At 40.9% G+C, this 20,637-nt stretch overlaps 1 protein-coding gene, 1 long non-coding RNA gene and 1 pseudogene across 6 annotated transcripts in view; 1 reads left to right on the top strand and 2 right to left on the bottom strand.

Moving 5' to 3' along the window:
• CDADC1 (cytidine and dCMP deaminase domain containing 1) overlaps window positions 1-14,767 on the bottom strand; it is an 86,089-nt gene extending 71,322 nt beyond the window's left edge. For 4 of the 5 annotated variants that reach the window (XM_077158207.1, XM_077158204.1, XM_077158205.1 and 1 more), the window contains exons 1-3: window positions 14,524-14,767; window positions 13,721-13,818; window positions 2,466-2,540 (exon numbers count right to left, since the gene is read on the bottom strand). In XM_077158207.1, coding sequence (XP_077014322.1) covers window positions 2,466-2,540; window positions 13,721-13,818; window positions 14,524-14,614 — 264 coding nt within the window. In that variant the 5' untranslated portion in view covers window positions 14,615-14,767. Of the gene's footprint in view, window positions 1-2,465; window positions 2,541-13,720; window positions 13,819-14,523 lie in introns of those variants that run through there. The other variant, XM_077158208.1, reaches the window with a different exon arrangement.
• Window positions 7,373-9,835, bottom strand: LOC143681298 (zinc finger CCCH domain-containing protein 8-like; annotated as a pseudogene).
• A 41-nt stretch (window positions 14,768-14,808) lies between the features above and the next one.
• LOC143679263 (uncharacterized) lies at window positions 14,809-17,679 on the top strand. Its single transcript, XR_013173617.1, has 3 exons — window positions 14,809-14,998; window positions 15,696-15,933; window positions 17,118-17,679. It is a non-coding gene; the product is annotated as an uncharacterized LOC143679263 (long non-coding RNA).
• The last annotated feature ends 2,958 nt before the right edge of the window (window positions 17,680-20,637 follow it).

Here is a 20,637-nt window from a genome sequence, read left to right on the forward strand (position 1 = left end):
ACCTTAAAACAAAACAAAGAAAAGCCTAAGTCGCATTCCGTTTTGGCATGTCCACTTAAGTGCAGCTCCCAGAAGACTGTCTTTTCAGTCTTCAGATCAGACTCCCCTGTTTTGGACTCTGACTTTGCTTCATTTCACTAGTACATTGGCAAATCATCCATGTAATCCTAGACACAGAGTTTTACATACAAACATGGGCAAAATAGGATATTCTGTTTTGTATATGAACTAGTACATTTACTTAAATGGTGATTCACTGCTTTTTTCTTCCTGACTTTCTTATAATGAAATCACCTAAATATTCTGAGACAAATTATTACCATATTCTTGTTGAGCATTTCAGAGACTCAGTCTCAGAACTAATTAGGAAATCGTCAAGAATTTTTATCAGTATTATCAAGCTGACCTCTCTCAAAATACACTTGGTTAGATGCCACTCCAGGCTCACTGAATTAGAATCTTGGGAAAATTCAAGGTTAAAAGTAACAAGGAAGTGATATTCAATACTAAAAAGAGCAAGGTTCATCTTGTGAAGTCTGGATTTAAGAGTTTTACCCTACTGACGGCTATTAAGTTAGCTTATCATTCTTTCATGGGTGCTGGCAGAAGGCATGAGGGTCCTGGGCCAAAGACAAATGGCTTTATTATTCCAGACACAACAAGCATCTTGTTTGTGATGGTTGCCTTTATCTGTAGGTCCTATCGGGACAGTCAGATAGGCCCAGGTGGATGCCTGCACACCCGGTGTGTTGTATTATGGTAGAGGAACATCAAGCATGGGGATCCTGCTGTTTCATAGCAAGCAGTAAAAAAAAAAATCTGCCCTTTGTCCAGAGGGAGACACGACTTCATATTCTGAGGGTTGCGTGCTGCAAATCCAACTCTGAGAAATGGCCCAGGTTGAAGGTAGTCAGGGCCTTGGATTCTTGGCCTACCAAACAAGACAGGCAGGAACGTGCACATGCCATGGAATGTTTCTTTTCTCATCTATGTGAATTAACACTGAAAGGTCAAGTGTTTAATTGAACACAAGTACATGGAACCTTGAATAAGGTATGAGATTTTGTGGGTTTTCCAGGTTAGTTTGATGCCCTGAAAAATCCCAGAGTGATTTGAACAGTGAATAAAAGAGTATTTGCAAAGTCCTCTTGGGGGAATGGCAAGCAAGAGGGAAAATTTAACTTCCCCATTTGGAGAATTCCTGATATTCTCGCTAGCAGTGGGGATAACCAAATCAATAGGCCAAGCCCTCAATCTTGGGGTTTGTTCATACGAATCTTATATCCACAAAGGATAGGCTAAGCTTACTTAAAATTAGGCTAATAGTCACCCCCAAAGAACCTCTTTTGTTGCTCAGATGTGGCCTCTCTCTCTCTCTCTCAGCCAACACGGCAAGCAAACTTACCGCCCTCCCCCTTTCTATGTGGGACATGACTCCCGGGGGTGTAAACCTCCCTGGAAACATGGAACAGAAATCCTAGAATGAGCTGGGACTCAACATCAAGGAAATGAGGAAACCTTCTCGACCAAAAAGGGGAAGAGAGAAATATGAAAAAATAAAGTATCAGTGGCTGAGAGATTTCAAACAGAGTTAAGAGGTTATCCTGGAGGTTATTCTTACACATTTTTTAGATATTTCCTTTTTAGTTTAAGGTGTATTAGAGAGGCTAGAGGAAAGTGCCTGAAACTGTAGAGCTATGTCCCAGTAGCCATGTTTCTTGAAGATGAATGTATAATGATACAGCTTTTGCAATGTGACTATGTTATTGTAAAAACCTTGTGTCTGATGCTCCTTTTATCTATGAAATTGACAGATGAGTAAAACATATGGATTAAAAATAAATAAATAATAGGGGGAACAAAGGTTAAAATAAATTGAGTAGATTGAAAACTAGTGAATAATGAAGTGGTAAGGGGTATAGAAAAAAAATAGGGGGAACAAAGGATAAAATCTATTGAGTAGATGGAAATGTTAGTGGTTAATGAGAGGGAGGGGTAAGAGGTAAGGTGTGTGAGTTTTTTCTTTTTCTTTTTATTTCTTTTTCTGAATTGATGCAAATGTTCTAAAAAAATGACCATGGTGATGAATATACTACTATGTGAGGATATAGAGAGCCAATGATTGCACACCATACACAGAATGTTTGTATGTTAAGAATGTTCATGTTTTATGTTGTTTCGGTTTGATAATACAAAATAAATTAAATTAAAAAAAAAGAGTTACATGTGAAAATTAAAGAAAAAATGTTGCAGGAGCACCATCTACATTTTTTTCTTTCCTTCTTTATTTTAAAATAAGACAGACATGCATAGTCTTGTAAATACACAGACACAAAAAAAAACTATAGCAGAGTTTTAGAAGAAACTCCTTGGAAGTAGGAATGAGAGACATATTCTATTTAACACCATTCCATTTGTTTTGATTGTCAATATCAGCATATCTTTAAAAAGAAGTAAAAATTTACCTGTTTTTTGTCAACAGGTACTCTGGCCATGTCTTCATTATCTCCTAAGGGTCCATGCTTTCCTTCTTCCTTTTTCTGTTAAAAGTAGATTAAGAAAAACAAAAACAAAAAAAAAATTAGTGCCTGATACATATTCAATATTTCGATATAGAAATGGTTTCCTTGGCTTTGGACATATTTATTTTTAACTTGATGAAATCCTGCATTGACTTGACACTTTGTTTAAGATCAAGTTCTGATTACTTTAAGATCTTTACAATCTGCTCCCTCACATCTTTCCAAGAAAAAGGGTAGAAGAACTGAAATTGTGATAAGAAAATAAAGTTCTGTAGTTTAAAATTTCAGAGTTGGGTGCAGTCTTGAGCAATGAAAAAGTCCAGAGTGAAGCCATAGTTATGAATAACTAAAGTAGAATAGGGGTAAATTAATTGGAATTGAGAAAATCAAGGAACTATATAGCAAAGGCATGGATTGTGGTAGGCAGAATGTTCCCACAAAGATGTCTATGTCCCAATTCACGTGACTATGAAGCCAGTAGATGATTCAAACAGGGAGGGGTTATGGGTGAGGCAGCAGAATTCTGCAAGCCCCAAATGAGCAAAGTTATTTAATAAATTGGTGTAATGGGAAACTTGATGAATGTTGACTTCTTATTCATATGGAACAAGTGCTGGATGCTAGAAAAGGAGCAACTTTCAAGGAAAGGTTTATGAGAAATGTCTGGTTGTAGGAACAAGAACAGGAAGAGAAGGGAGTAATGGTAATGAAATGGTGTTGTTTCTTATAGTAGTAGTAATGATGATAATTCTATGAGTGAAAAATAACAGCATCTTAATTTCATTGAATTCTCTAGCATTATAAAGTAGCTGCCATTGTTGTTTCCATTTTACAAATGAGGAAACTATGACTGAGATAGATTAATTAACTCGATCATAGCCACACAGCTAATAAACAGGTAAACCAGCATCTGAGCCCAAAATCCACTGTTTTAAGAACTTTGCCTCATTGCTTCTGTTCAGGAAAAGTAAAGTGAGGAGGTTCAGCATGAAAATAAGGTACCAGAGAGCACAATAGTAAAAACTGGAAGAGTAGAACATCATGAGAATGTTGAGAAAAAAAGGGATAATGCAGTTATTCTAATTCCAAAGTAATATTTAAGCAATTTATATAAATCTAATTTTAACAAAAATGAAAAACTACAACTCAGTAGGATAGAGAATTATTCTTAAGTGATAGACATTTTCACAGAGCTTACCTGGTTGAATAATCCATAAGAAGCACCCATATAGTGTAAATATATGGCAACATTGAAAAACTTAGACATCAGATATATTTGGAGGTGGTTGTAAGTTAATACACTAAGACTGGTAAAAAGTGCAGACAATCTAAATGTCCAATAATAAGGGGATATGGTGTACCCACACAATGGATTATGATGCAATCATTAAAATGATAACAAGCACCCACATAGTACATAGCATGTGCCAGGCACTATTCTAAGAGTTTTACAAACATTAGCTCATTGAAGTCTTATAAAAGCCCCATGCAGTATGTTCTAGTAACATTCCATTTTACAGATAAGGAATTTGATGTCCAGAGTTAAAGTAACTTCCTCAAGGTTATACAACTAGTAACAAACAGTCAGGATTTGAACCCAGGTTGTACAACTACAAAACCATTGGCTACTCTTAGAGCACTAGATTAAGCTGCCCTTCCTATGTCTGCACTTGCATCACAGTATAAGGATCTTCCTGTGAAGAGGGCATGATTCAGAACTAAATGATCTCAAATAAGTAAAAGAAACAGAGAACAAAGATGGAAAGGAACAATATAAATATGTCAGTAGTCTGTAGATAGTGGAATTATGAGGAATTATTTTGCTTCTGTCCATTTCATGAATTGTGCATATATATTACTTTGATAACTCTTTTACTTTGCTAAGCTGTTCAAAGCAGACACTGTGAAATGTACTGGCTTCAACAATGGGAATTTGTTGGTTTATAAGCTTACAGTTTTTAGGCTGAGAAATATGTTCAAATAAAGGCAACATTGGGGACGCTTTCTTCCTGAAGACTGGCTGCCAGCAATCCTGGGCTCCTCTGTCACATGGCAAGGCACATGGCAACATCTACTAGTCTATTCCTTCTCTTCTGGGTTTCCTTGCTTTCAACTTGTTGCTTCTGTGGCTTTCTCCCTCTTTGTCTGAATTACATTCCCTTACAAAGGATTCCAGTAAAAGGATTAAGACCTGCCCGGTGGGTCATATCTTAATATGATTTTCTAGGGTACATACAGTTTCAAGCCATCACAGTAACCCATGAAAATATTTCACTTGGAAAGAACAAAAGGTCAGTGAAGTGTCAAAAGCAAATTTCCAATATGATTGCATGTCAATTACATCCTTAGAGCATCTGTGCTTACTTTGTATAGAAAAAGTAGGAAAAAAAATTATGCTACAGAAAATGGTAAAGAAATATTAGGCTCAAAAATAGGGTATCATTTTAAGGAATTTAATATTACCACAGTATAAAATAATGGTGTGGTGATTTGAAGCAGTATGTACCCTAGAAAAACACATTCTTAAATTTAAAGTTAATCCATTCCCATGAGTATAAATCCATTGTAAAGTAGGACCTTTTGATGAAGTGACTTCAGTTATGGTGTGAACCACCTCAATTAGAATGGGTCTTAATCCTATTACTGGAGTCCTTTATAAGCAAAGTGAAGTTCAGACAGAGAAAGCCACAACACAAAAGGTGGACACTGAGGGAATCCAGAAAAGAAGGGAGAGACCAGGACACACCACATGCCTTGCCATGTGACCAGCTAAGAACCAAAAATTGCCAGCAGCCAGCCCTTAGAACGTCTCAGTCTTTGGGGAGAAAGCATCACCTTCATGATACTCTGATTTGGACTTTCTTTTAACCTCAAAACCATAAGCAAACAAATTCCCATTTTTTAAACCAAACCATTACATGGTATTTGATTGAGTAGCCCCAGAAACTAAAACAAATAGCAACACAAACTACAGATGAAATACAGACATATATCTTATTGTAGAATTAAAAATTAACATTAAAAGTTTGTAATAGTATAAGAAACGTCAAATACAAAAGTGTATTTCTGCTATGATTATAGCTATCTGCAAAATTATAGTGCATATTAACTAGTATCAAAAGAGAAACTGGGACAGGGGAGGGCATAAATAATATGATTTTTTTTATTTTCAGGCAGGTAGGTAATACAGGTTAAATCTTCTTCAATGTCAGTGATAATGCTTGCACAAAAAATATTAATATAAAAGTAGAACACAATATGTTCCCTTGTATTTTGTGTTGCACCTCCACATTGTCATTGGTATGGTATCTTTGCGATGGTCATATCAGAAGAATTAATGAAATTATCATATACTTTTGCTTTATTGACATTAGATATAGAAATAGTTGACACCCTACAATTAACTATGTTCTAAATAATTGAAAATTTTGCTTTTTTTGGAATTTAAAACACATTTTCTCATAGAAACAATGTTAAAAACGTTAAAAACAGTTAAATGATCTTAACCCATAAGATCATTGCTAAGGAACTCTCAGCCCAAGTGTCTCTGAGTCCGAAGGCCTGTGGGTAAGCAACGGAAGTAGAAGCCTAACCAAGCTGTGGCTTGACAGATGTGGTCCTATCAAGATACGGTTGTGGGAAAGCAGCTGGAAGACACTAACTCAGTGAAGTTCGCTTCAGGACAAGGATATAAGAGTGATAACCTTTCATATGTACAGATTGACTGTTATTTCCAGGTCTCCGGCATTTCTAAAATACGGATTTTTGTTTTGTCGAGTTGTGATGCTCTTCATACTTATTTCTGTGTGTTATAACTTTTTAAGTTAAAATCTTCCAATACATATGGGTACTCAGATTTCTAAATAAGATTCCAAATAAAATATAAAACAAAACAAAGACTGATTTCTTTCATTTTTAAAGCTTCCATGGTACCTGCCAGATGAAAGAACATGATGCCAGATAATCTGTGAGTCATTCAGGGAAAACACTGAGTCATCAACCTGGTCTTCTGTTGAGCAAGATATAAAGTTGCATAAAATCTTGTTACAAATATAGTTTTATAACTCTGAAATTTACTTGGCCCATTTTTTTTCCTTAATGCTAATTGAAAGCCTTGTCTCAGTCCAGATAGTTTTTTCCATAAAACATGATACAAAAATAGGGTATATGTTATTTGCAAACAGATTTCAGTTAATTAGTTGGCCCTGACTTCATTAGAATTTAAAGAACATTGTTCACTAAATATAGTCTAAGCCTGTCTATCTAAAAAGAACTTAAATTTTAGCACAGGCTTAATTCTTAGTTGGGATGTGTGTGTGTGTGTGTGTGTGTGTGTGCGCATAAACAGAAATAAATTGAGATCAAATCTGGATTTTTTTTTTTTTTTAAAAGGCTTCTTTGAAATTAGTACCCAATCTCTAACATGCCCAGGTTTTTTGTTTTTTTTTTTTTGTTAACAAACACTCCTTTTATTTTAAACATTCCTTACTATGAAATGTGTATTTAAAAAGCAATAAATTTCAAATACCTTGTACCAAATAGTTACAGAGCAGATTTCAGAGTTTGGTATGGGATACTGTTCCACAATTTTAGGTTTTTGCTTTTAGCTGCCCAAAGACACTGGAGACTAAAAGAAATACCAACATAATGATTCAGCAGTCATACTCATTTGTTAAATCCTATCTTCTCTAACTCCTCCTTCTCCTTTAATCCTTCTCCCAATCATTAGGGGTATTTAGGTTGTACCCTTTCTAACTTTTCATGTTGGAAATGGGTTTTGAGTATATGGGATAGGGGATATGGAATTAGTTGACGTTCTTGGAGAGGCTGGCCCCTCTGGGTTTCAGGACTCATCTGGCCTAGGAACCCACATGGAGGTTGTAGATTCCTGGAAAGTAATCTTAGTGTGTGAAACTTTTGTAGAATCAGATAGAGCCCTACGTATTCTTTAGGGTTAACAAGAATGGTTTTGGTTGGGGTTTGGCAAACTGTGATAATCAGCAATATCTAGCTAAAGCTTGTGTTTAAGAGTAGCCTCTAGAATAGCCTCTCAACTCTGTTTGGTCACTCTTAGCCAATGATACTTTATTGTGCTACATTTCTTTTCCCCTTTTGGTCAGTAAGACATTGTTGATCCCATGGTACCAGGGCCAGGCTTGTCCCTGGGAGTCCTGTCCATGCTGCCAGGGAGACTTTCATTCCTGGATGTCATGTCCCATGCAGGGGGGAGGGTAATGATTTTAGTTGCAGAGTTGGACTTAGAGGGAGAGAAAGACACACATCTGAGGAACAGAAAAGGTTTTATAGAAGTAACTCTTAGGCATAACTATAGGTAGGCTTAGGTTTTCTGCTACAGAAATAGCTTCACAAAAGTGAGCGTCAAGAACCAGGGCTTGGCCTATTGACTTGGGAGTCCCTAAAATTTAAGATAGTATCAGGAGTTTCCCCGATGGTAAAGCTTAATAGCTCCATATTTTTTCTCCCGTTCCTCACAGGACTTTGCCAATATCTTTTAATTAACTACACAGCATACCTAGGATGTATCTGGGTATTACCTTAAGCTAATCAAAACTATCAACTCTCATTCTCATTCTGCGCTCCATAGGTTTGGGTTGTTTAAATGAGCTATCCAGACAGATCAATCTGTAGATTATGTGCTACAGAAAATTCTGGTTTTGGAAGAAATAAACCTCTCCTTTTGGTCTCATACAGTAGGTAAAGTTCTAAAATGCAATGTCATCCTTACTCCAGTATTCTGATTCGGGGACCTTAGTCCCAACCAGATCAACTTCATTCTCATCTCTAATAGAAACCTGATTTCTTTAATAGCTTTTGTATGTAACAATGCTGACTTTCAGAGCTGCAGAACGGCAATTCTAAGTCTTAAATGTCACACAGGTACCCAAAGTTCTAGGGAAATACCAGGTTATACATATACATATAGTACAACACCTCAAAACCTAGAAATAACATTTATACCTCTGGACTAAATATGACCGCTACAAGAGCTTACAATCTAGGCCCCAATTTTCTTATAGGTATTTTCTAAGAGACCATACAATATTTGTTCTTTTGTTTCTGGCTTATCCTGCACCACATCATGTCTCCAAGGTTCATTCACCTTGTTGCATGCCTCACGACTTCATTTCTTTCTGTGGACGGACGATATTCCATCATATGTAAATATCACAGCTTGTCATTCTACTTCTCAGTCAATGTATCCTAACACCTCCATTCACTGGGCATCATGTATAATGGCCAAAGTCAACAATCCATGTATCACAGTCACCTCATTGTACAATCATCAACACTCTTATTTTTAGATAATTTTCATTGCTCTTGAGGTCTTTTTATTTACATGATGATTTCTTTTCAGTATCCAAAACTCTAGCCAGCAGTTCTTGTGTTTCAGCTGTCAGTGGAACGTGAAAAAACTTGCAGTATTCTCCCTGATAACATTTTGTTCCTGTATGGTAAAACTTGTATGGATATTCAGTATACAAATACAGACCAGTTTTTACCTCTCGTACAAAACCTCTGTACATAAAATTTATACATTTCATTTTTCTTCTCTAGCTCTGCATCATGGTCAAAGTTACACTGGTCACCCTTAACACATTTCCTTTCAAGAAAATATTTACAAATTTGTTTCCTTTGCATTCTACTGTCTGTTGGGTGATGAATCCCTGGCTCATTTTCACATGCTGCCCCTTAGGTTTATCATCCTTTTCCTTAGGAAAGCACTCGATCTTTGTTTCCAGTGACAGCCCATTTTCGTTCCATTTTTTTCTGTTTCCCATTCTTGTGACCACCTTTAAGATTTCTACTTTTCTGTTTAGCAGCTTGCTGGATATCTTTCATCCCCCTTTTCTTCACAGACCTTTCAGGAAGTTGCAGTGTTTGCCATTTCTTTAGCTTGCATGAACTATTTAAGTTCTCCAGCAAAATTATCCTCTGATTCTGCAGAAATCATCATCACTATATATATTATAGTCTTTCCTTCGTGACTCTCTACGTAGCAAGCTCTTTTGTGACACTGCAGAGTTTCTTAAGGGCCTAAATTTTGGGCGAATTTGCTCACATTCCATATTTACTTCCCCTGTTTGGTTCTCTTCTCGTGTTTCTTCAAATTCTGAGTCCCTATTTCATCACTGACTCTGTAAAATAAGGACACGACCTATTCTTTTACAGAGGTTGTTGTGAGGAACTGATGAAATACTTCATACCCAATACGTGGTCAAGTGTTTGATGGTAACCTTTCATCAGAATCCATCGTCGATCTTTTGTTTGGAGAAAAGATTCTCAAAATCCATCACCCAAAAGGGATCTCATCTCCCAAGCCGCAACTCTGTCAGCCGCAGGGTAATAGCTCAAGCGTGAGCAAAACCCAGTTTTTATAATGCATTTTAAAAAAAACCTTAAAATTCTATAAACAATTTGCTTCTACAAAAATAAAACAAACAACCTCTCTCCCTTCTCCCTGACAGCTTGGATATCTTCTACTTTTATAAATATAAAGCTACAGAAGGAATAAAGGAACTTCAAAATTCTTGAAGGAAATGAAGAAAGCCAATAACAAAATGTGAAACTGGGGTAGGGAAATGGAGGTGTCAAAAATGGGGAAAAATGATGCATAACACTTTTAGTACTTTACTATTTATAAAATATTTCACATAGGAATTATCAGAGAAAGCTATCCTTGAGAGTTATTTTTACCGTGGAATGTGAATTCCCTCACTCCCTATAAAATTCCTCAATGCAATCCTCCTACTTATAAAATAAAATCTAAACTCCTTTACAAGGCATACAATGTCCTTCTGTGATTTGTCCCATCCAATTTTCCAAGCTCATTTCCAGTCTCCTCCCACCCCCCACCTCACCTTCCTCCTTGGGTTTGAGGCCCACAAGCATTTCCACATGTGGTGCCCTGGCATGGCAAATGGCTACACATCCTTCATGTCTCAGTGCAAATGCTACCTCCACTGTGAAACCTCCCTCACTTTCTCATGTAAAGTCTTGGTAGCATCTCTGTTTGTGTTCTCTTACTTTGTATTAGACTCCACCATCTAATTTTATCTTAACTGCTTAAATGCCTAGATTTCCCCCACACTGGAGAACAAGGACCACATCATTTCCCCTTTGTCTCTCCAGTGCCAAACACACATCCTCATCCACAGTACAGAAGAAGGCATCCAAAATGAACAAGGTGGTTGAGTGAGTTTGTAAGAGTACTGTGGGAACTTAACGAATTTACATAAAGTATTTCCACAGAAGTCTAAAGCAATCTTTCAGCAGATTATTGATAAGTGAGAAACCTCAATAAGCACTGCAGAAAAATAGAATTATAATTTTTAAGAGGGAAAAAGAAATCCCTATGGTTAAAAACAGAATGGACCTGAACAAGAACGAGGCCTTGTAATTCTGTAACTTGATGTGATACCAGGATGTATCTCACAATATGGTAAACCGATAATTAAAAAGTATTGGTAGAGTCCCTTGATGGTCCGAAGCAGGAGGTGGGGGGAATATATATATATTCCATATATACGTATGGAACTATTAAACTTTCCCATCTGGAAAACTCCGGGTACTCTCTCAACCACTGGGGACCCCTAAGTAAATGGGTCCAAGCCCTTGATTTTGAGGCTTGCCTTATGAAACTTATTTCTGTAGGGGAGAAGCTAAGACTACCCAATACAAGGCCTAAGAGTTGCTTCTAGGAAATCTCTTTTGTTGCTCAGATGTGACCTCTCTCTAAGCCCAAATATGCAAAGAAAATCATTATCCTCCCCCCTACTCAGGACATGACACTCAGGGTGAAAATCTCCCTGACAACGTGGGGTGGGAACTCCGGGAATGAGTCTGGCCCTGGCACCCTGAGATTGACAAAACCTTCTGGAAGAAAAAAGGGAAAAAAAGTGTAATAAAATAAGGCATCAGTGGCCCAGAGAGATCAAATAAAGTCAAGAGGCTATTCTGGAAGCTGTTCTTATGCAAGCTTCAGTTAGATAATTGCCATGATCTGCTAAATCCCAACCAACATCACTCCTGTTGATTCCTTTTTTTTTTTTTTTTTTTTTAACATGGGCAGGCACCGGGAATCAAACCCGGGTCCTCGGGCATGGCAGGCAAGCACTCTTACCTGCTGGAGCCACCGTGGCCCACCCTGATTCTTAAGAAAACATAGGGTTCAAACAACTGAGACTCTATAAAAGATTTGTGCACTAAGTTTGCTTCCCTGGAACCTATAATTCCCAGAGGGTTCCTAGGTCAGATCAATCCTGAAACCCAGATGAACCAGCCTCTCCAAGATTATCAATTAAGAACATCACCCTACCCTTTAGTGTCGACACCCCCTCTCAACATGATAAAGTCAGAGTACACATTGCCCAAAGATCCCTACAGATTAGGAAAAGGATCAAAGGAGGAGGAGATATAACAGAGAAAACAGGATTTAACAAACAAGTATGACTGCTGAATAACTATATCAATATTTCTTCTAGCCTCCAGTGATTTGGAGCAGCTAGAAGGAAAAACTTGAACTAGTGGACCAGTAACCCATAACAAAACTCTGAAATCTATTCTATAACTATTTGTTGAACTATATTTTGAAAATTATTCCTTTTTTCTTTGCTTTGTATATAGGTTATATTTTACACACAAAAAACGTTATTAAAAAAACAGATTGGCCCTCTAATGATTATGCCTAAGAGTCACCCCAAAGAACATCTTTTATTGCTCAAATGTGACCTCTCTCTCTAAGTCAACTCTGCAAGTAAACTTACTGACCTCCCCCCACTATGTGGGACATGACTCCCGGGGGGTATAAATCTCCCTGGCAACATGAGACTAAGTCCAGGGAAAGACCCTGACCCTGGCATCATGGGAGTGAAAAAGCCTTCTTGACCAAAAGGGGGAAGATAAATGAAACAAAATAAAGGTTCAGTAGCCAAGAGATTTCAAATAGAGTCAAGAAGTCATTCTGGAGGTTATTCTTATGTAATATATATAGATATTCCTTTTCAGTTTTTGATGTACTGGAGTAGCTAGAGATAAAAACCTGAAACTGTTGAACTATAATCCAATAGCCTTGATTCTTGAAGATGACTGAACAACCAGAGCTTTTAAGTACAACCATATGATTGTGAAAACCTTGTGACTGACATTTCATTTAGCCAGTATATGAACAGAGGAGTAAGAAAAAAAGAAATAAAATAAATTAATACTAAATAGGAGGGAGGGGGGATATGAGATGTTTTAGGTGTTCTTATTTTTACTTTTATTCTTTTTTGGGGGGGTGATGAAAATGTTCAAAAACCAACTGTAATGACAAATGCAGTTATACGATTGAACAATGTACAATCTGATTGATTATATGGTATGTGAATATATATTATATCTCAATAAAACAGGCTTTAAAAAAAACAGATTGGAAGGAAAGAATCAAAACGTTAACAGTGACATTGCTAGAACGGTGAGAAGCCATTTTCCTACTTTTTCCTGTTTTCAATGCTAAGTTGGCCTAACATTACTTCCATAATATGACCTTTGGCCCCATAAAAAGTTAATGACAACACTCTAAGCTTTCAAATCTACCAAATCGACATAATAAGGATCTAGGGCCATGGCACTGCAAGTGTGTGGGACAATGATGTGAACCTATTATATTGCTGACCCAACGGTGGGAGAAAGAAAAGATGTAGGATGTACATACTTCCAATACATTGGCTTCTAAATGATTATTCTTACTAAACATTACTAACTTGTTTTGTTCATCTCTTTCCAGATATAAAGAAGAGATTAATTACATGGAATAAGAAATGCATTCACATTTATGGACTACCTAATAAAATAGTAAATGCTAAGGGGTTTACTGAATAACATAAGACACATTTACAATTTGGCAGGAGAGGAAAAAACTACCTCAATGAAACACCAACAGTATACAACTGAATGCTAAATTATGTGGGATAGACAATAATCTTAGTGGCCGTAGCAACATATAAATACAAGTAATAGCTGATAAACTTGGCCCGGCCTAAGAGTAACTACTGAGTTAGAAGTACACTCTAATCTTTAAAGATAATTTTCAAATCTTAAGGTCAGCTGAATTTGTTTGCGTGACAGAAATCAGAGCGATAAAATTGAATTTTAATTGTTTTCTCAGGAGAAAAACTATCTAAGGAAACAAATTATACCTGATATTTTTGTCTTTGTGCTTCTGTAGCTGGGAAGAGCTCCATCCAGAGACTGAAGAGTGTGAAAAGGTTGACTTTGGAAAGCCTTGGTGTTTGACCTAAGACAAACACAAAAGAGAAGGCAAACGCTTTAAAATTTCATTCTTTGCACAATACCATTTGGGTGCTGCAGTCTTAGCTCAGGTGTTCTAACAAGGGGCAGAGAAAAAGGATTAGAGGACAAATCTGAGACTTCTTACCAGGAGGCGGTGACCTCGCGGTTCTTTTCCGAAGTTCAGCCCCTTTTTACAGCCCTTATCCGGAAGGGGGAAAAAAAATTGGTAAAACTCATCAACGTAACTATGGGAGAAAAACAAAGGAAACTATGGGAAAGTCCTTGTGCCTTACGTCGAAGTGGAGCATGTTTTTCTTTGGCCTGGGATGAGGCTTTGCTGTTAGGAGCGGTGAGTGGAACTATCAGTAAAACTGCAGCGCCCTCCGAAGGTATAGCAGTTGAAAGATCGGAAAGCGTCCTCAGCAGTTCATTTGAAAATCAAAGCCAAAGTAAGGTTTGGGGCATTCCCTCAGAGTCGCCAATCCCCAAGAGCCGGGCTCTAGGGCCCGGAAAGAGAAAGAAAAGGGGGCCATGAGGCGACTTTCAGAGCAGCTGAGGCCGGCCGAGGGGTCCCGGTGAACCAGGAGAGAAGAAACTGGGAAGAGCCAGCCAGGAGCGGCAGGGCAGGCCAGGAAAGGTAGGAGAGTCCGTGTTAAATGGCGGGAGACGCCCAGGGTAGAGCGAAGGGTCGAGGGTCCCAGGCACTCACCGGTCATACTGCCAGTCTGGGTGCTGACTGACCGAGCCGTCCCGGCATTCTCCAGATGTTGCATCTGCACCCCTCGCCCCGCTTCTTTCATCCCAGCTCTAGCGGCCTCTGCTGCCCAGGAAACCTCCCTCTGTCAGTCATGATGTCGGCCCGGGCGGCTGCCCTTGCCGCCTCCTCGCAGCAACGGTGAAAGCCGCCGCCACCTGGTCGCAGCCAGATGACACACAAAGCCCGACGGCCGCGTCCCGGCGCTCGTGGTGACGTCACGGCGGGCGCAGCCGCGGAAGCACCCCGCGGCCCCAGGGAAGACGGGATGGATGGGAGGGTTCGCGCCTCAGGCACTTTAGGCATCTGTTTTGGCCTTTTCTGGGTTTTGCCGAAGTCGGGTCGCTTGAGGATGTCCTGGCGGGAGGTCTCAGGTTGCGCAGATTCTGATGAGGTTTTGGAGACCGCGCAGAGTTGAGAGTTTGGCTCGGTGCGCGGAAGAGAATTCGAGTGGAAGCTTCCCCTTTCTGTCAGAGCCTAGGTCTTAGAAAAGCGGGGCGAGGGGTGGGCTGTGCGAAATGGGGAGGGTCGGTGGGCAGGCCAAGTGGTTGTTACTAGAGATTGGCTGGTCTTGGGGAAACAGTGCCAGGTACTACCCCAGGGTAGTACTTTTGTTTTAGTAGCAGTCCGTAAATTCATTATCATTCAGCATTTATAAACGCCCAGTGAGTTTTTTCTTTGACCTATAATTTATATGAAAATATTATTTTGCTACTGATTTCTAAGGGCAAGGTTTTGGTCAGGGAATATAGGATATATGATACCAGTTATTTGCAATTTGTTCAGACTTTGTTGAATGGCGTAGAATAACCCTGTCCAACAGAACTTTTCTCTGCTGAACCAAATGTTCTGTAGCTGCGTTGTGTGCTATAGTGGCCTTAGCTGCTCGTGGTGTCGAGCACCTGAAATGTGGGTAATGGGACTGAGGAACAGAACTTTTAAGCTTGCTTAGTTTTACTTAATTAAAATTAAAAATTTAAATAGCCACATGTGGCTAGTAGCTACTGTATTGGACAGTGTAGCGCTAGACTCTCCTGAAATTCTGATGTAGGTTCAACCAACTAAGGTTTCTTTTTCATTTTCCACCTCTTTGTTTCTCTGGGCCACGTTCTGGCCGATTCTTTCAGATCTGTCTTCTAGCTTGCTACGTATCTCTTTTGGCTGTGTTGAAGTTTTCCTGGTTCATCCATTCAAGGGTGCAGTGCTTCCGTTGGCCTCACTCTCTTCAGGGAACACCGTTGTGACTCTCCACAGTCCTTTCATGGCCATTAACACGAAGGTTTTAAAGAGATGCTAAAGATATTTGTAAAGCACATATCCAACAAAGGACTCATATCCAGAATAAAATACCCTCTAAACTCTAGAGTAAGTAAACAAACAATCCAATTAGAAAATGGATAAAAGCCTTGGGCAGTCACATCACCAGAGAAGATATACAGATGGCAGATAAGCATGTGAAAAGATGTTCAACATCATTAGCCATTAGGGAAATGCAAACTAAAACCATAATGGGATACGACTGCACACCTATTGGAAAGGCTAAAATAAAAAATACTGACCATACCAAATGCTAGTGAGGATGCTGCCCAACTACTCATACATTGCGGGGGGGGGGGGGGGTGTGGAATATAAAATAGTACAGTCACTAGGGAAAACAATATGATAGTTTCTTATAAAGTTAAACATATGCTTAATTTACCACTCAGCAACTGAAGTCCTGGATATTGATCCTAGTAAAATGAAACTTGAAGCCCACAAACCCTGTACGTGAATATCTATAGCAGCTTTGTTAGTAGTGGTCAAAAACTGGACACAAGCCAGATGACCTTCCATTTGTGAATGGAGAAACAGGCTATGGCAAGTCCATGCAATGGAACACTAATTAGAAGTACAAGTGAACTATTGATCCATGGAGCAACTTAGATGAATATCGAGGGTATAGTGCTGAGTGAAGAAAGCCAGTCTCAGAGGATTACCTATTGTATAATTCATTTACCTAACTTTCTCAAAGTAGGGAAATTATGATGATGAAGGACTGATGCATGGTTGCCAAGGGTGATGATCAGGAGATGGACATGACTGTGAAGGGGAAATGAGGAAGTTTCTTTGCTTTGATATTTATTCGTTTCGACACATGATCAAATTTCATGAAACTATATACCCCAAAACAAAAATAGTGCACGTAAGAGCTAGTGAAGTCTGAGTAAGGTGTATACCCAATTTCATAGTATTGTATCAACACCAATTTCCTAGTTTTCACAATGTACTGTGATTATGTAAGGTGTTATTGGAAAAGTTGGGTGAAGGATACATGGGAACTGTCTGTAGTGTTTTTGCAACTTCTTGTGAGTCTTAAACTTCTTAAGAATAAAAGAATATCTACATCTATCTTTACCTTTAAGTCCCCAGGAGTCAAAATGTGTCCTTAGAACAACCATTAATTTTTTTGCCCACTTCTCTCCAGAGTCCTGTTCTCACTTCATTTTTGGACCTTTAATATTCCAGAGTTTTTAAATACTCAGACTATTTCCTTTACTTTTGTCTGTCAGGAGAGACACAAAGAAGTGCCAATCTACTCCAATACAGGTGTTCGCCCACCAACAAATGCACAACTCACATGAGCACTGGAGGAAAAACATTTACTCCAAATGCTCAGATACAGAGCAAGGCTGGTTTTACTAATGGACACCGATCTGCCATACCAGCAGGTTTCGCTCTACAGCAGATGCAAGGAGATGGTCTACGCACACCCTGTTGTGTTTGTGTCATAGTGAAAGAACTCTGCTCCCTCCCTGTCGGGAACAGATAAAGCAGGGGAAGGGTGGGCCACGGGGCCATAAAACTTACTCTGGGAATGTTTATGTGTGCTCAGCAGGACTTGGTCTGGGAATGCAGACAGGAGTAAGAGTGTGACCAGATGGGGGTGGGGTGGGGAACACTGAGTCCTTGATGGAACTCCCTTCAGAGACAGCGGTGCATGTGGGGCAGGCAGCTTCCCTCCATGAGACCTGCCAGGGAAACCCCATCAAGCCCTCAGCTTAACAGAGACCCATGGCCTCTCATCATGCAGCCTCCTGCTGCATGTATAGTTCCAGTTCCAGTCCTTGGTTTCAGAGGGACCGTCTGAGGCAGTCTGTTACAAAAGGCTTCATTGGCCCACAGTGGCAGTTCGTTTGTCTCACCCATGTGGACAACATCTGGAGGTGTCCTGTGTGGACAGTGCAGCTGAAGCCATCTCTTGCTGTCTGGATGTGATAGTAGGTCGACACTCAGTCAAAACCACAGGATTTCCCGCAGGTGGGAAATTTTTCTCAGGAAGAACTCCCACGTGCCAGTTTGCTGTTTCTATCAAAAGATGGTGCAAATGGGAAGTGCCCTTTTAGGGAATTGCTGCACTGAGACCCCAGACTGCCCAGCTGAGTTGTGTGATCCAGGCTTGTCTCCTCCCTTCAGCAGCTAATCCTGTCCTTTAATTGTCCATCAAAACATTCAATCACCCTTGCGGCTTAGGTTGATGTGGAGCATGGCGAGTCCATCAGAGGTCCCACAGTTGACCTCTCCCTGCTCAGGATGTCCTGGCCTGCTGGCTTGCGAATCTGTCCCAGTGTTGCAGCCTTACCCTTGGCCAGGGTCTGGCAGGCAGGACAGCTTTCCATGCTGTTCCAGCATCTTCCAGTGACACAATGGCAGTCTGTGTGGACAAGCCCAGTCCAGGCATATCCACTTGCTTGGGGGTGGAGGACAGGTCAGTCACCACGTATAGTTGACAACCTGGTCTGCTTGTTGGTTCTGTTACCCCTCATCAACCACACAGGTGAAAAAAAGCTTGTGAGGAGTGGAACTGATCTTTATCTGAATATCTCATCCCGGGTCTATATGGCTCAGAGTTTTTCAAATGCCCCACTAAAAATGGCCCTAAGTGGAGCAATTCCATCAGGGCTGGTGGACATGTACACGTGGACAGTGCATCAGTGATTCATTCAGTAGTACACTGGAGGTTTATAGGGGCCCATAGGGACCCATCCATAGTCACTTTGTGCAAGAGTCCCACAGAGGTGGCCTCAGCCCCCAAACCAAAAAGCATCATTTGTTCTTCCCTCCCCTCATCCCCTACCCCATTCCAGCACCAGGGGCTGCCAGAATCACAGCATCCAAAGGCTGAAGCACTGCAATCCTCTCCCATCTCCCCACCCAACCACAGCTTCAGCCCAGGCCTTCCCTCCCTCCTGGGTTCAGAGGGACCTCAGTGGAAAGATCTCAATGATGAGGCTGCAGGAGCCCTCCAACCCCACTATGCTGGTTTGAAAGGATGTATGTACCATAGAAAAGCCATGTTTTAATCCTAACCCCATTTTGTAAAGGCAGCCATTCTAATCCTTATTCAGCATTGTATGTTTGAAACTGTAATCAGATCATCTCCCTGGAGATGTAATTTAATCAAGAGTCTGGTTGTTAAACTGGATTAGGTGGAGGCATGTCTCCACATATTTGGGTGGGTCTTGATTGGTTAACTGGAATCCTATAAAAGAGGAAACATTTTGGAGAATGAGAGAGATTCAGAGAGAGCAGAGCAGAATGACATAGCCATGAGAAGCAGAGAGTCTGCTAGCCAGCGACCTTTGGAGATGAAGGAAAAAGCCTCCTGGGGAGCTTCATGAAACAGGAAGCCAGGAGAGAAAGCTAGCAGATGATGCTGTATTCGCCATGTGCCTTTCCAGATGAGAGGAAAACTCTGTGTTCGCCATGTGCCTTCCCACTTGAGAGAGAAACCCCAAACTTCATTGGTCTTCTTCAACCAAGGTATCTTCCCCTGGATGCCTTTGATTGGACATTTCCACGGCCTATAAACTGTTAACTTGCAACTTATTAAATTTCCCTTTTTGAAAGCCATTCTGTTTCTGGTATATTGCATTCCGGCAGTTAGCAAACTAGAACACCCCCCAAGGCAGGGCAAGGTCCCTGCAGAGTTGCTCTTCTGGGCACAGTCCCAGAAGACTCAGGCTCAGGCCTCCCTGGGAGTGAGGGCAGCCCAGAAAGCTATGGGCCCAGCTCCGAGTGCCTTGGGGTGTCCCCCTCCCCCCTCTCCTTCCCCTCTCTGGAGGGCCTGGAGTCCTGAAGCGGGCAGTGTGGGTCACCCCCCTGGAGATGGCTTTTCTCTCACTTCCACCCCCATGACCTCCTTTAGTCCCTGGAATCTCCTCAGAGCTGCCCTAATGAGGCCTCCAGTTTCAGCAGTCTTTCTTTTATCCAGGAGCTCCAACAACTCGCTGTGCCTCAGGGTGTGCTGGGGGCCCACTGGAAGTTTCTTAGCTTATGGGCCTTCCCGCCCATCGCTGAATGCCCAACGAGAACCCCAAGCTGGGGGCTGCCCCCCTTGCCTTCCTCAGACCTCCCTGCTGCATCTCTAATCTGATCCTCCCTGTCAGGGACTCCAGAGGGCTGGAGAGAATAACCAGTGCCCTTTTGAGAACTCCAATCCACTAGCATTCCCCAAGAATGCCCTGCGGCCTCTGCCAGAACACCCAGAATTGCCCCCCAAATACCCTGGACCAGGCCCTGCTCCCTTCTCCAGGCCCCAGACTCCCCTGCAGTCCTCTGAGACCCTTGAGACCCTGTGGGATTCTTGACTCCAAGTTATCCCCATGTGGCCAGAGGGAGGCCAGCACCTGTCAGCCACACCCCTGGGAGAACTGAACTGGCCATCCCTTAGACCCCATCCTTAGCCTCTACCATGCCCCCAGTGCTTTGGTCCTGCTTGCTGAAGGGTAACAGACGGCCTAACAAGGCCTGCCGCCAGGAACCGCACTGGGTCCCAACCCACCCCGTGGTTTGCAGGTGTCAGGGTCACCCACAAAAGCATGGCTCACACAGGCACTGGATAGAAACATGTTTACTCACATAGAGAGAGACAGAGCCAGGCCAGCTTCACCCATGGGCATCGGCCCCCCATGGCTGGCAGGTCTCCATCTGCTGTAGATGCAGTGGGGTGGTCCATACATATCTTGTGCTTGTGGTTGTGGTTGTGGCAGAATTGCTCCAGCCCAGAAATCAGACACAGATGGGGAAAGG

Source organism: Tamandua tetradactyla, chromosome 4, assembly GCF_023851605.1.
Source record: "Tamandua tetradactyla isolate mTamTet1 chromosome 4, mTamTet1.pri, whole genome shotgun sequence".
NCBI classification, from domain to species: Eukaryota; Metazoa; Chordata; class Mammalia; order Pilosa; family Myrmecophagidae; genus Tamandua; species Tamandua tetradactyla.